Below are 13,446 nucleotides of genomic sequence, written 5' to 3'. Positions count from 1 at the left end.
ATTTTGAAGGGATCGAAACAAGTAATAGAGAATATATCACCTTCTGGAGATTTTGGCGAGTCATAGAACTTGTATGAGCTGTCGCATTATCCTGGTGGAACATTACACTTTGTTCATCAATTCTGGCCTTTTCTGTTTGAGTGCATCACTTAATATTGTCGGACAAAAGCTCAGAAACGATCCGTTTGGAATCCCACCAAACAGACAACATAAACTTTTCTTGGTGACTAGCGACCTTCGAAGTGGTTTGAGCTGATAGTAACACAGTAAAATATGTATTAGCTGGTAAAGAGGTTGAGCATGAAGTTGGCTGCGAAAAAAAGTCACTAAGATCAGCTTCAGATTTCGACAATATCTTCTAGTAAAGAATATGTATATTTTTTCCCAGTTTCATTCATAGACCAGAACACCCCTTTTTAACACTTAGAAATAAAACTTCAAAATAGTTTACATTTAAGTTTAGTCCTTTCAGCTCTTCTTTAATAATTTGTAGATGATTTGTTACAATTATTTCTGCTACATAAGCTTCAGCTGTTTATTTTCGAGTCTCCTACAATTATTTGTCTAATTGATTACTATATATAATATAATTATTTTTATTAATTTTTGTTGGTTGACATTTCCGCAACATGAAGACGAACACAAGCAGTATTTTTTTATTTTAGAACTTGCTTTAGTTTCGAGCATCCCGCCCGATCTTTCTTTCCTTATTTTAGTAAAATACRAGTCAAATTAAAAGTGACGTGGCTGTGTACTGCCGATAGCATAAGCTAGACCAAGTAGAAGCACTGAGAGCTGTGTAATCTTAGCGGCAAAGAAAGTCTGCAAAATACGGRAAATAATATTCAAGGTCGTCCTCGATYAATTCATATTTACTGAGACCCACCTTTCTTATATAGAGCGGCAGCGTCTCCTTACCGCGCTTTGTATGCCACTCGAAACCGCGATACAGCCAAACTGTGGGCCAAGCTAGCGCAGCAGTCAGTAGGAAAGGCTTCGCAGACTCCATAGCCGCTTCAATATCCTGCCTGTGCATCAAACGGCGTACYTCCTCACCCATGTTSACTTSACGTGGCACTGTGTTGTTGAGAAGATAATGTTTACTTTCAAATTTAAWGTTTTTATTTTCAAATGAACCCACYATTCTCACCGTAAGCCGGTTGGGAGGTCTTACTCTGGAAGAGATTTTTTAATAGCGACATTTTGCTGGTAGCACGTTGCCYAAGAAATACTAGGTTTCTAAAGAAAGTTGCAGTTCTACTCAAAGCACGGGATTTTATATAAATTTTTAGTTCTCTACTCTACTAGATCTTTCACACACAACTCGGCGTACTCAGCGCTCGCTGTCTCAATCTTAAATATGTAGTTTCGCACGCGCAATTGTTACCACCATAATTTGAAAATGCACACAAAGGCTTGAATGAAAATACAAAAATTTGTTTTCGAATTTTGGAACCAAAAAATTGCTGTATATATTTTTAAGATTTTATTCAACAAATGTCAGAAGTCAAAAATATAAAGCATTTGCCACAACCAACTTCAATGCCGAAGTTCACAGTGGTTTTGCTCGCTCGAGTTCTTAAGTAAGAAAATAATTTTGATAATTTTGATTGAATGCATCTTCTATGCGATCTTTTCTGCAGAGTCTGCTAATTTAATCGAATCGCTTTATACGAGAACTCTTAAATTTCATTCGTTAATTTCTCGTCTACTTCCGTTAACTCAATCAACAACGGTGTTTTTAGCACGGTAGTCCTCTTCGTCGAAACCTTGCAGCATATTATTGACCTTAAGCAATAGTGGACTCTCCTCGTACACCGCAAACATTAGTCCCACACCGAGTATGGTGAATTGCATGAGCTTTGCGTGGTGAAAGGTCTGTAGCAGAGAAGAAGAAAAAAATATTTTCGTTAAAAATAAAAAATGTATTCGAGGTTCCATGTACTCCCATTTCTAATCCCTCACCCGATTGATGTAAGTGACAAGCGAGCGCTCCACATGCGCCCGGTTACTCCAATCCATGCCTCTATAAAGCCAATATGCGGGCCACGCTATAAAACTAGCGAATATAAATGGACGTGCACGCGCCATTTTCGTCTCRAAATCCAGTGGCGCATTGTTTTGCAGAAAGTCGCGRAACTCCGATGCGTATGATATGGGTTCGGGTTCTGCAAGTGAACAACAACCACACGTACCGATATCTTCCTCGTTAAGCAGTTCTGTGGCAACAAGCAAGATGAACATCAGGTCAAAATTTATATTACTTTGCACAAAAAAATCTACAAGTTGGTTCAGTAACTAGATACTAGTTATATAACAAACTAAATATTTCAGTTATTTTGCAAAAACATYGCTTACAAGTTACAGCTCTTCGCAGTTTGATAGTTCTGCTTGTTGCCACAGTTAAGTTTCGAAAATTTCAAAAACAAATAACACTTTGCCTACCTTTGGGCGCAGAGCTGCTGARGAATGGTATCTTCATGTTGTTTGCAAACAATACTTTTCAGTATTGACACAGTTAATTTAATGGTAGTTCGTTTTATGTTTAGATCTACTGTTTGTTTTCCTCAAGTCTCAGGCACACCTATTTGCGCAAACTCATAACACGAATATTTTGTAAACAAATTTTGTAAATTTTGCACAATTCGGAATTGTTTGTAAGCCAAGTTTTTTTTTTACTATTATTCGATTATGAATTTTTCATTTTTCAAATTAGAAGTTTGTGAAAAGTTTAAATCAAAAGTTTCTAGGTTTCTATAATCTCTTGACGAAGGCTTGAAGTGTTGAAAACTTCTTTTAAACACGAAAAAGAGTTGGCAGTTTTGAACTTCTTTATATTTTTATTTATTCATAGTTTGTTAAGATCATTTAAGTCCCGCTCGCCTTATAATAAAGACTTCAAACCACTGTTATTTTTATTCTCTGTTGAACCTAAGTTTTCTGGAGATTTGTGAAAGTGTTAAGACCTTTTTAGACTGAATTATTTTGGTCTCTTCAAGTTTTCGATCATAGGTATTTTAAAATTTTTTGTTAGTTCTTATGGCATACGGACAGAAATCTGCCTCAAAAATATCCAAATCGRAGGTTTTAAAAAATTTGGTACCAGCTCTGTTCCACAACTCTTCCTCTGAATATAAAGGAATTCGAAAGCATTTAGTTGACAACAATGTCTTTAATGCATTTGAAAACCATCTATCTAATCTCTTCGAACATATAGACCATATAAATCTTTTTAATAATGGTACAGTTACCGCTTTTAACCCAAAGTGATGACATTATTGGCTTAGGTTAAAAAGTTATAAAAATTCAAAACCCTTTATTTGTTACTGACAATTTCTTTCTTTCCGATTTYGAAGTTTCGGGATCCCGATTCTTTTTTAGTGATATTTCGGGATTTCACAACTATATTATCCAATGAAAAAAACGCAAACATAAAATATTTCTAGAGAAATTTGCATTATCGGAGTATCTCAAAGCATCGATTTCGATATCGTTACTATTTTCGGAATATTTYGGGATTTAGTAATTATGCAAAGTAATAAACACATATTGCAACGATATTGGGATCTCGAATATTTACGAAATATTTCGGGTTTTAATAATTATTAAAAAAAAACACATATTACGTACATAGAAGGTTATTCTAGTCCCGAAACATTGAATTTGGGATCACGCAAATTTTCGGGACATTTCGAGATTTAATAATTTTTAAAAGTAAAAAAGACATACTGCAATACTAATAGTAAGTACTTCTTTATAATTTTTCAATGTCGGAAGTAAAATTTTTCTAATCCCGAGTCATCGATTTTGGGATCCCGAATATTTTCGGGATTTAATAATTTTTCAAAGTYAAAAAGACATTCTACAAAACTAATAGAAAATACTTCCTTATAAATTTTCATATCTCGGAAGCAAATTCCATCTAATCCCGAAACATCGATTTGGGATCCTAAGGACTTTTGGTTTATTTCAGGATTTTTTATATGTAGTTATAAAGTTAGGAAACACTACAACGCAAATAGCAACTACTTCAGAAAAATTTCCGTCCTCGGAAGTAAAAAAAAATGCAATGTTTCTCATTAAACGTGAAGACGAGTCGTGAAAATTGTGTCTTTTAAAGGCGTGTACTAGTAAGTCGAAGTTATGACTTTTTCCGCAAAAGAGAAATTACCTTTGGTGACATTTCTTAGCACAGTAAAAACTTTTTCTTACACCTTTATAAATATTTATGCCCAACGTTGTCTCTATGATAGGCGCATGTGCAGCTATTTAGGTTAATTTGATTTGTATACACATACCTAAGTATGTAGATGGGTATATACACATATCTTACAAAYGTTAGATTTAATTATTTATTTAACGTGTTTCAAGCTGTTGTTAGCTTCAATTTTTATTTCTTGTTTTGAGCTGTCATTGGATTGTCTTTCACTTAATTGCTTTTGGGCGTTTTTGCGTGCGCTTTCGTAGCTAATTTTATCATTAGCCAACTTGGACTTATCAGAGGCACTGTACTCATACGTTAGTATGCACATATGTACATATGTGTATATAATTAGTATACCCRCATGAAAAAGTACTTGCACGCACTCAAAAGTAAGCCCTCCTTCCCCTAGGCACCCAGATATTGTACAACTTTTTATTCGCTGTCATTTGCCTAAGCGTGTAACGGTATTTGTGTGACATGTCRGCGACTTTTTGCATTTTAATGCGTAAATTTCTATTTGAGAAGCGTGGTTGACTTGTTTCAGTAGCCGTAATGCAGAAAAAAATCTCAAAAAAAAAAAAAAATTAAAATAAGTGAACAGCTGTTTTGCATTTATTATCTGCGACTCGTGCGTAATTCGTCTTTATCKCGTTGTCTATTCATTCGATTTTTTCTTGCTGTCCAATTCAATATTGTCTATTTTCGAACTCGAAATGTGTTTCCCAAATGTGTTTTCAATCGATCTTAACAAAATGTGCTGTCTATTTCAATTTATATCTATATAGTATAGCTGTACATTATATATGTATATTTTCGTGCAACGGTAATGTATGTATTTGCGCGTTTGCCAAATGTGCCAGTAGTTAAATCCACACATTTTGAGTACTTATAACAAATTAAACAAATACCAACAACAATGTGTATTACTTGGCACTTGTGGGTGACGTAGTTCATTGACTGAGTTCGAGGCAARTAATTGCCAACACACGAGTTGCCTTTTTTTTTTTGTTAAAAATCAAAACCTTTTTGGGGGGCAAAGGACAGAAAAATTGATAAATTGAAAGCATTAAAACGTCCTTACAAAGGGTGATCCCAACTAGAAAAAATGCAGAAACTTCTAATTTAATTTCTGATGTTTATTATCATTCGTAAGAACATTCTTTGGTATATAATTTCTGAAGATCATCTCTTTCAAATGTGGGCCGTGGCTATGTCTCAGACGGTCCATCCATTAAATCCAAATTTCGATGACTCGTTAAGTATTTTGATTGTAAACTTTATAGACTTTAGTCTTTACATACCACAAAGGAGAAGGTCTACCGGTATGATATCACATGATCTTGGTGATCAATCGATCGGCCCAAAACGTGAAATTATCAGCTCATCGAAATGTTCTCTCAACGAATCCATTGATCTGGAACTTGCTTTGTTTAGTAGAGGATTTGTTTATAACTCTGATACTTCTTCCAGTCCATTGAGCTGCGTGGTTCCTAAGCGATATTCTAAGCCTAGTTCTAGAAAAGGCTGAACATAAGCAGACCGTGTGTTCCAATGACTTTAATGACATACCTACTGCACTGCATTTTCTACATATGTATGCCATCGTAAACGATACCGGTAGTTATGACACACGCCAGCAGAATGAGGCTAACAAATCAAGACGACTAGAAGAGGAAGTGTCTAGAGCAAGGCATGAGGGAAACAATGGAGTATCTTTTTTGTACTCTGTAAGCATCTGGGGTCTCCACGGTATGATACACTGAAAGAGGTATCGATAGTGAGGCCGCAGAGTCTATTGGATTTCTCGTCAAGCTCAGGCATCCTTAAGGATGACTACTCCTCATACTAGGTCCATGAACTGAACTGCATCCGGTATATCAAAGGACTAAAAGTGGTATATTTGTCCCCCATTAGACGAACATACCAACCTAACCTAATAATGACCTTGCGTCTCGCACGTTTTACCAGTAAATTGTGACCTGGGACAATGCCAACAACTGTCCTAGACAGCTGTACAGTTGTTACAGACAGTTTGTTCAGTTTCATAGATTTTTGTAGYGAAAAGTCGCGTAACTTTTATCATAGACAAAAGGCGAATGATTGCAAGGAGAGTCAAAGTTTACATCTCCTGTAAAAAGTTTGTCGAAGTCGCTTTATTCTCTCCATAATCATGCTGATGATTACGCTTAAAACACTCACATATAGACTATTCGGTTTTTTGTAGTTGACAATTGTTCAAAATAACTTTAAAGGCCAATTAGCTAAATTTCCCACTCTGTGGTACATATCGTCACCTAAAATACAAAACATAAAAAAATCATAAAAAAATTGAAATTGAGTTTTTTTATTGCTAACGACTCACTACATCATGTTACATATAATATTATATATACAGCATAAAATTTCTAACTTCAGCTCTCAGTTATAACCAAAATATATATAAACATTTTATAACCAATACATAACCATTTTACAACCAATATACTATAACCACTTTTTAACCAGAACTCAAATTTTTGTTTGGTTAAGTGTGGCTTTTATTATCTTGCTTTTTTCTGCGCCTGTAAGTTTATGAAAAGTGATGATAATATTGTTTCAATTGAATTACCATTAAAAAGGTGTATGAATATATTCAAACCAAACAAGCGGCCAAGAAGCAACTGAGACTTTGATTATTAAAGTCGAGGAAGGCTTAAGAATTATACCACTACAAAATTTTATSTAAACTAATTACGGTAAATTTGTAGAACAGAAAAAAGTTATACAAAAATATTTTTAATTTTATTTTTAAGCTTTTCTTAACCAAATGCAATTTCAATATTATCAACAAATATTAAAGCAATATCGTCCAGAAAACGGTTATTACTAATTGAACGAGCGAATATGACGATATAAGCCCAAAGATACGAGTAAATAAGCATCACTTAACAACACAAAATGCATTCAGAATTATAACTTGACCTCATTCTAGCCTTCAGCGCTAGAATTTCAATTGTACAAAAAGAAAAAGTCGTAATCAYTAATAATCACATCCAATGTTAGGTTGGATTAAGAGAGGGAGAGATGTCGTTTACRTAGCGGTTCACTACCTTATATGCCGTTACAGGCGTCTCAGAMAACTCAGCATTCCACTGAGTCTAGGTTGGAGTGTTGCGGTCAGCAGAAATGAACAAGTGTGCCGGCTTATTCTAACTCATTAGCATATGGTCAAGAGCCGCACGCGGGACTTAAAGTGAAGATGCGAGAAAAACCTGTGCCAGCAGGGGTCCACATTGATTTCAGAATAGATTTGAAAAAGTTAGGTGTGTTCTGTAWGAAACTTGTGGGCTAGAAACGCTGCGACTTGTTTTTCTTTTCATGCATTTGTTGTTGTTATGTTGCAGCAAGCGTAAGCTGGTAAAGCGTGTAAACAATGGAAATAGAAAGGGTACCATCAAAGGCATGAAATAATATATATATTTTTTTTCAAGTCAGCGATATCACCTGCCACAAGAATATAAATTTGAGAATTATAAGAACAACTGTAGCAGAAGAAATGTTGTTGATACAGAGTGGGCAGCGGTAAATAAACATAAAAGCTTTAAGTAGAGAATGTGAACAAAAAAAAAATAAAAAAAAAAAAAAAATGTGAACAAAAAAAAAATAAAAAATAATAAAAACTAAAAAGAGAATAAATAACCATTTTATAAGGCACTAAGCCTTTTCTTCTAGACCAAAGCGCTGTCGCTTCCATTAATGCAGCAATTTATAATGCAATTTGAGGTTGTTGATAAGCGCTCAGTAAAGCTTTTTGTGGCAAGTTTATGAGTACAAAAAGTTTAAAAAAATTATCGAAACTAATTTTTAATTTTCACAAAGCAGAAACATTCTAGAATGTTGTACTAAACAACCGTTGATAACAMATATTGTACGCCTTTTTGTGGTTTTGCTGTTGTTGCAACATTTATACACCTACCAATGTATTACATGGTCGTATGAAGACTGTTCTTTACATGCTTTTATGACTTTCATAAATATGCCTACACTTGTAGACACTATGTTATGTGTCAGTCCGTTGTCTTATTCTAGTATTTTATGTAATTTTCTGGTATACCCAATGAACTTGTCGGCAATAAATTTATGCGCAACACTTCAACGTGGATTTGAGCTTGGCTTTGACGGTTTGCGCGAAGCTTGTCTGTAGAATACCAAATTCTGGCATATTTCTGAGGTTTCAAGGTGAGTTTTATATGTACAATATACAGAAAATAGTTTTCTTTTGGAATGCATGTAATCCTCAAATATCAGTGCTCTCAAGACCGATCTTGCTATATAAATTCTTCTAAATCTGGAGCATGATTTGTTTCATAGCAACCCGAGTTGAACAGACGCTGATTTGATTAATTCTTAAAGTGTTGTTTTCGAATGCCTATAATTCTGAAATATTATCGATCTCAAGACCGTTGTTGTAATAACAATTTGCATGCAGCGTGGAAACAGTTTTGTATAACAAATGTTCTTGTAGGTGTGGCGCAAGATTCGTCCCTAGCTAACCGAGGAAATTTTGCGCGGACTGAAAAAAAAWAAAYACTTTTTTATATATTTTAATACAAATCTGTATTATCGACTTCAAATTTGGAACCAGTATAAGCATGCCAACACTGTAACCAATTTTCCAAAGGCTTGCTATAAGCGTCGGCTGGGACGGCCTCCAGTGCCCTTGGCGAATTTTTACTTTTTCTATTTCAGCACATTTTTAGATTACCAAACTAGATTGTTCGACAGCTTCCACGCCATATTCATAAACCCATGTCTCGCCACCATCAATAATATCTTTGATAAACCTATATGGTAACCTAGTGGTACGAGTTCAGCATTGACACGCTTCCGACCCAAAACATCAGGTGAAAGTACACTATGAATGTGAAACCTTTCGCTAGATTTCATTTGGAACGGCAGCTTGGGCTTCGCAAGCATCGCAAATTTCGGTAGCGCTCCAGCTTGTGTTCAAACAAACATCTAAAAATACTGTTCTTCAAATGACAGCAAAACGGCATGGCAGAGGGAAGGTAATCTCGTCCCAGCAAATGAAGGTCTTATGTGATGAAACACCATTGGTTCTTCTACCGAGGGATAGCATTACCGAAAGCGTAAAATTCACAAGGAAGTTTAAAATTACACTCGGCAGCAAGGTTGAATACAGTAACTCCATGCTTGAACTACTGCTAAAGGACAACAATATCAATTCGGATAAAGACGGCTCGAAAACGTCGGAGGGTATTGGTGCAGGCGTCGCAGAACCGCGTACCTATGGCGTGTTTTCTGAGTATTTTCCAAGCAGAAGTCTTTGTTATTAGTCAGTGTGTAGAGATAAATCTCAAACACAACTATTGCAAAGAAAATATAGTTATACTCAGCGATAAACAAGCGGCACTCAAAGCAAAATCGTGTATAGAAAGGCATTTTTTCAGCTCGCAACCAAGACCACCTCATCTCGAGTATCTGGTTATAAAGCTGTAGCCAGTAATGAACTGGCCGATGAGCTTGTCCGCTCCACATCTGCCTCCAGGACAATGAGAAGGAAGGAGGTGCTCCGCAAGGAGGAGAGAGTGGCCAAGAAAAGGTGCTTACAATTTCACAAGTTTTCATTCGCCTACTTTTGTCCCTCGCATTTTATACTGAGCACTGAAGGCTTTAAAGTACCTATCTACCAACTCTTGTACTAACAATCTAATACTCCCTAGCACCTTTTGGTAGRCTGCTCAGCAATCTGTAGATGCCGGATAACGGCCCTTGAATTTATGTAACCGAATTGGAATTGCTGTGCCTATGTGTTTCGCTTTGACTGAGAGGAGGTCACAATAGACCTTAGGTGCATGCCTAAATTAAATCTATCTAAATAAGTATTGAGTTGATCCGTAAGAGAGCTTGTGCTCCTGTGCAAACTCTCCGATGAAATATTACAAAGAGACTTCAAGTAGAAATGCTTACATTAGGATTCAAACTGTTCAATCTAACCTAAAAATGTATAACGTTCAACTTCTCAGCTTATCGAGAATTGATGTTAATGTCTATTGCAGCCTATTACAACATTTTATTATGTCAATTTGATGCTTTTGTGCGGTAATGTCATTACCTAATACGCAATTAGGTCAGGATCACACGCTGTAGGCAAGCATTTCACATAGCGCTATATTTCACAACAAAAAAGCGCATTCTAAAAAGCGAAAAAAGTAGAAATTCAATCGGCAACTTTGAATGTGCAACGTCATGCCTATTGGACCGGCGACACAGTGTCGCCGCTACTTGCCACATGCATGGCCGTACACTTTAAAAGTCAATCAGTTTGTACGCACAAAATCAAATTAAACCAATTACGTGAGTAAAAGCGGCGTGTATAAATACCAAGAACAGCAACAACAAAACCACGTTAGAATTTAGAAAAACCGTTGCCTTTACCTACTTAAACAAATAACGAAATCGTTCACTTTGCAAATAGTAAAAAACAGTTAAGAAATAATACAATGTGACTTTGCTAGTTTGAGGCACTGTGTTTGTAGCTTTGGAAAGTCCGAAGAACCGACGAGAGGCGTAAAAGAAGGTGCGTACAATTTCTCCTTTAAACACAACGAACTGCAATGACTTTTCCATGTCACATGAACAAACCGGAGAGAGGTAAAAGTACACACAAGCACATATTAGCTGCAATACAATAATGTTTCCAACGGTACTTTTGTATATGTATATTTTATTGTTGTTCTTKTTGTTGCTCTGTTGTTTCCGAAAATGTAAAAAAAAATTGCAAAAAATAAAAGCAAATCAAATAAGCGGTGACCAAAGCTAAAACAGCTGCTGGAACTATGAAAGCAAACAAGGCAACAATGTGGCAACATGCTGCCACATTGACACAGCAGCAACAAAAAATGCTTAGTATGAAAAATTAAAAAACAAAAAAAACGTTTCAGGTTGTTGCGTTCAGCGGAATTGAAGGTGAACGGCATTTTTTCGCGCATTATTTGTTGCTGCTCTGTCAATTGTTCTATGTGGCATGTGTGTGTAGACTACATATTGAAGCTTTAAAATTATTCTGCTRTCTGAGGAAAAGTAAAATTTACATTGAAGGATGAATTTTAAACTTAATAGTACATAGCTTAATTGAAGAAATTCGATTTTAGGATTTTCTCTTCACATCTTCAAAAAGCGCTTCTCGAAATATTTTGATTTTTGAAGTTAAATGTTGCCACCTGCTTTGAAATTTTTATTCAGAAAGGCCATAAAAAGTGAAATAGACGAAAAAATTTGGCTTTTGACAGGTTATAGTTAAAACTTTTTTCCAGCGTTGCCAACTGTTTGTTATTTTTTATTAAATTAAATCCATAAATTAACAGAATGTCGTATTGGAGCAACTAAATTAACAGACTTGCGAATAATTTTTATCGAAGTTATATCAGGAAAGTGTTGCCACCTGTTACATTTTCTTTTATTAAATTGAATTACTAAAGTAAACATATTATTGTAGTGGAGCATCAAATTTAACTGAAGTTCGAAAGATTTCTATCAAAGTTGTACTCGTAAGATGTTGCCACCTGTTTACTTATTTTTAAATTAAATTTTTTTGTTTGTGTCAAAAATTTAAGAAACTTGCTTTATGCATCAGATATAGAGATACATATGTATGTATGTATCTGTGAAATGTTGCCACCTGTTTTAAATCATCTGAGCATCAAATGATTTGTAAAACATTTCTAAGCAATTTGTACTTAAGTGGTGTTGCCATCTGATAAAATATACGAACAAATAAGGTTTTTGACAGTTTATTGTTGAAATTTTTTACCAAGCGTTGCCAGCTGTTTAAAATTTTTGATATAATAAATTGATAAAATTAAAATAATTTTATGTAGAAATATCAAATTTAACAGACTTGCCAAATATTTCAATCGAATTTGTATCCGTGAAGTGTTGCCACCTGTTTAATTTAATATTAAATTAAATTGATAAAATAAACATAGTATTAAAGTTTGTGCCAAAAATTTAACAAAATTGCTTGTTTCTACCGAAGTTATATCATGGAAGTGATGCCACTTATTCTAAATTTTTAATTAAATTGAATTGATAAAATGAAAGGAATATTATAACTATACAATTTGTACGTCAGTAGTGTTACCACCCGGTTACAAAATTTAAATAAAGTAAATTTAATTCAAGTAAATTAAAACAAATTCAGTACTACTTGCTCGTCTGTAATATATGTAATATTACTGGGTTTATCAATAAACTTTTAAAAGTAAACACACAAATTTTTAAAATAAAATGAAAAATGCCCCTGATATGTATGTACATATGTATGTATGTATTTTGCCATAATTACTCACTATTTTCAACCAAAAATGGCATGCATAAAAAATCAATTATTTGCTCTACAACAATGTCAAAAACACTTCACTCCGAGTTTATTGATATTTTACCTAATTTTCAATAGAAGAATAGGCAGAAGAAAATAATTGTCATGAAATGGCAAAAAAAGCGGTGACGATGAATAGCCAAAAACCAATCACAACATAAATTGAAAAATTCGACAACGTAAATATTGAAGTGTCAACGGCTTCTCAGCGCTGAGTTGTACCAAATGACACTTGACATTAGRTAAAAATAAAATTTAGAAGAAACCTCATAATTGAGCTGATGGAACGAATGCCAAATGCGTCAATAGTACTTTTTTACTATTACCCAAAAAGTAACTCATTCACAAGCTGACTGGCGTAGGCTGCTCGTTAAATGCCTAATGAAATGTAAAAAATTTTAATGAAAACAATTTACTCTGCTTTGAAATTGTATTAAAAAAAACGTGTTAACGGTAATTATAAGAAATTGATGTACTTTTTACTATATGTAGTATATAGTACACACTTTTGAGGCCCACTGCTTGTCATTTTTTTTCCTTCAACCACTCAATTGTCACTCATCTTGTTTGGCATTTCGATTTATTTGCTAGTTTACTTGTCTCTATATGGTGTTGTGTAATCAGAAAAGCAAAGTGAAATGGCAAACTCTTGAGATCAACACTTAAAAAGTCAAGTGATGTCTTCCCATCATGCATAGTACCCATTTAGGCATACTCAACTTTGCGSCGATCTTATTTTTGGTTGTAATTTTGAGTGTTTCGCTAGTTTTAATGGAAATATTTTTAACTTTAAATAAAATGTAGTTAATATGTTTTTTTTAATTAAATTTTAATTACTACTTTCCGTTTTCTAAGTTAAAAG

General features: G+C 34.5%; 3 protein-coding genes across 6 annotated transcripts in view; 1 reads left to right on the top strand and 2 right to left on the bottom strand.

Annotated features, from left to right (window-relative positions):
* Nucleotides 1–13,446, top strand: part of LOC108976888 (supervillin) — a 423,491-nt gene that overhangs the window by 48,899 nt on the left and 361,146 nt on the right. The gene's annotated exons all lie outside the window — the stretch shown is intronic.
* Nucleotides 447–1,469, bottom strand: LOC108976901. Its single transcript, XM_018946326.1, has 3 exons — nucleotides 1,151–1,469; nucleotides 887–1,077; nucleotides 447–822 (listed from the first exon to the last, which is right to left on the bottom strand). The coding sequence occupies exons 1-3, from the start codon at nucleotides 1,200–1,202 to the stop codon at nucleotides 733–735; spliced, it is 333 nt and encodes a 110-aa protein (XP_018801871.1). The 5' UTR covers nucleotides 1,203–1,469; the 3' UTR covers nucleotides 447–732.
* LOC108976899 lies at nucleotides 1,484–2,692 on the bottom strand. 2 transcript variants are annotated; one of them, XM_018946322.1, is made up of 3 exons: nucleotides 2,446–2,692; nucleotides 1,966–2,219; nucleotides 1,484–1,878 (listed from the first exon to the last, which is right to left on the bottom strand). In XM_018946322.1, the coding sequence occupies exons 1-3, from the start codon at nucleotides 2,480–2,482 to the stop codon at nucleotides 1,723–1,725; spliced, it is 447 nt and encodes a 148-aa protein (XP_018801867.1). In that variant the 5' UTR covers nucleotides 2,483–2,692; the 3' UTR covers nucleotides 1,484–1,722. The 2 variants fall into 2 exon arrangements, with proteins under 2 accessions (XP_018801867.1, XP_018801869.1); XM_018946324.1 differs by having other exon boundaries at nucleotides 1,495–1,878; nucleotides 1,966–2,168; nucleotides 2,446–2,689.

Source organism: Bactrocera latifrons, unplaced genomic scaffold (assembly GCF_001853355.1).
Source record: "Bactrocera latifrons isolate USDA-ARS-PBARC rearing strain unplaced genomic scaffold, ASM185335v1 scaffold_81, whole genome shotgun sequence".
NCBI classification, from domain to species: domain Eukaryota; kingdom Metazoa; phylum Arthropoda; class Insecta; order Diptera; family Tephritidae; genus Bactrocera; species Bactrocera latifrons.
This window is presented reverse-complemented; position numbering and strand designations above follow the sequence as displayed.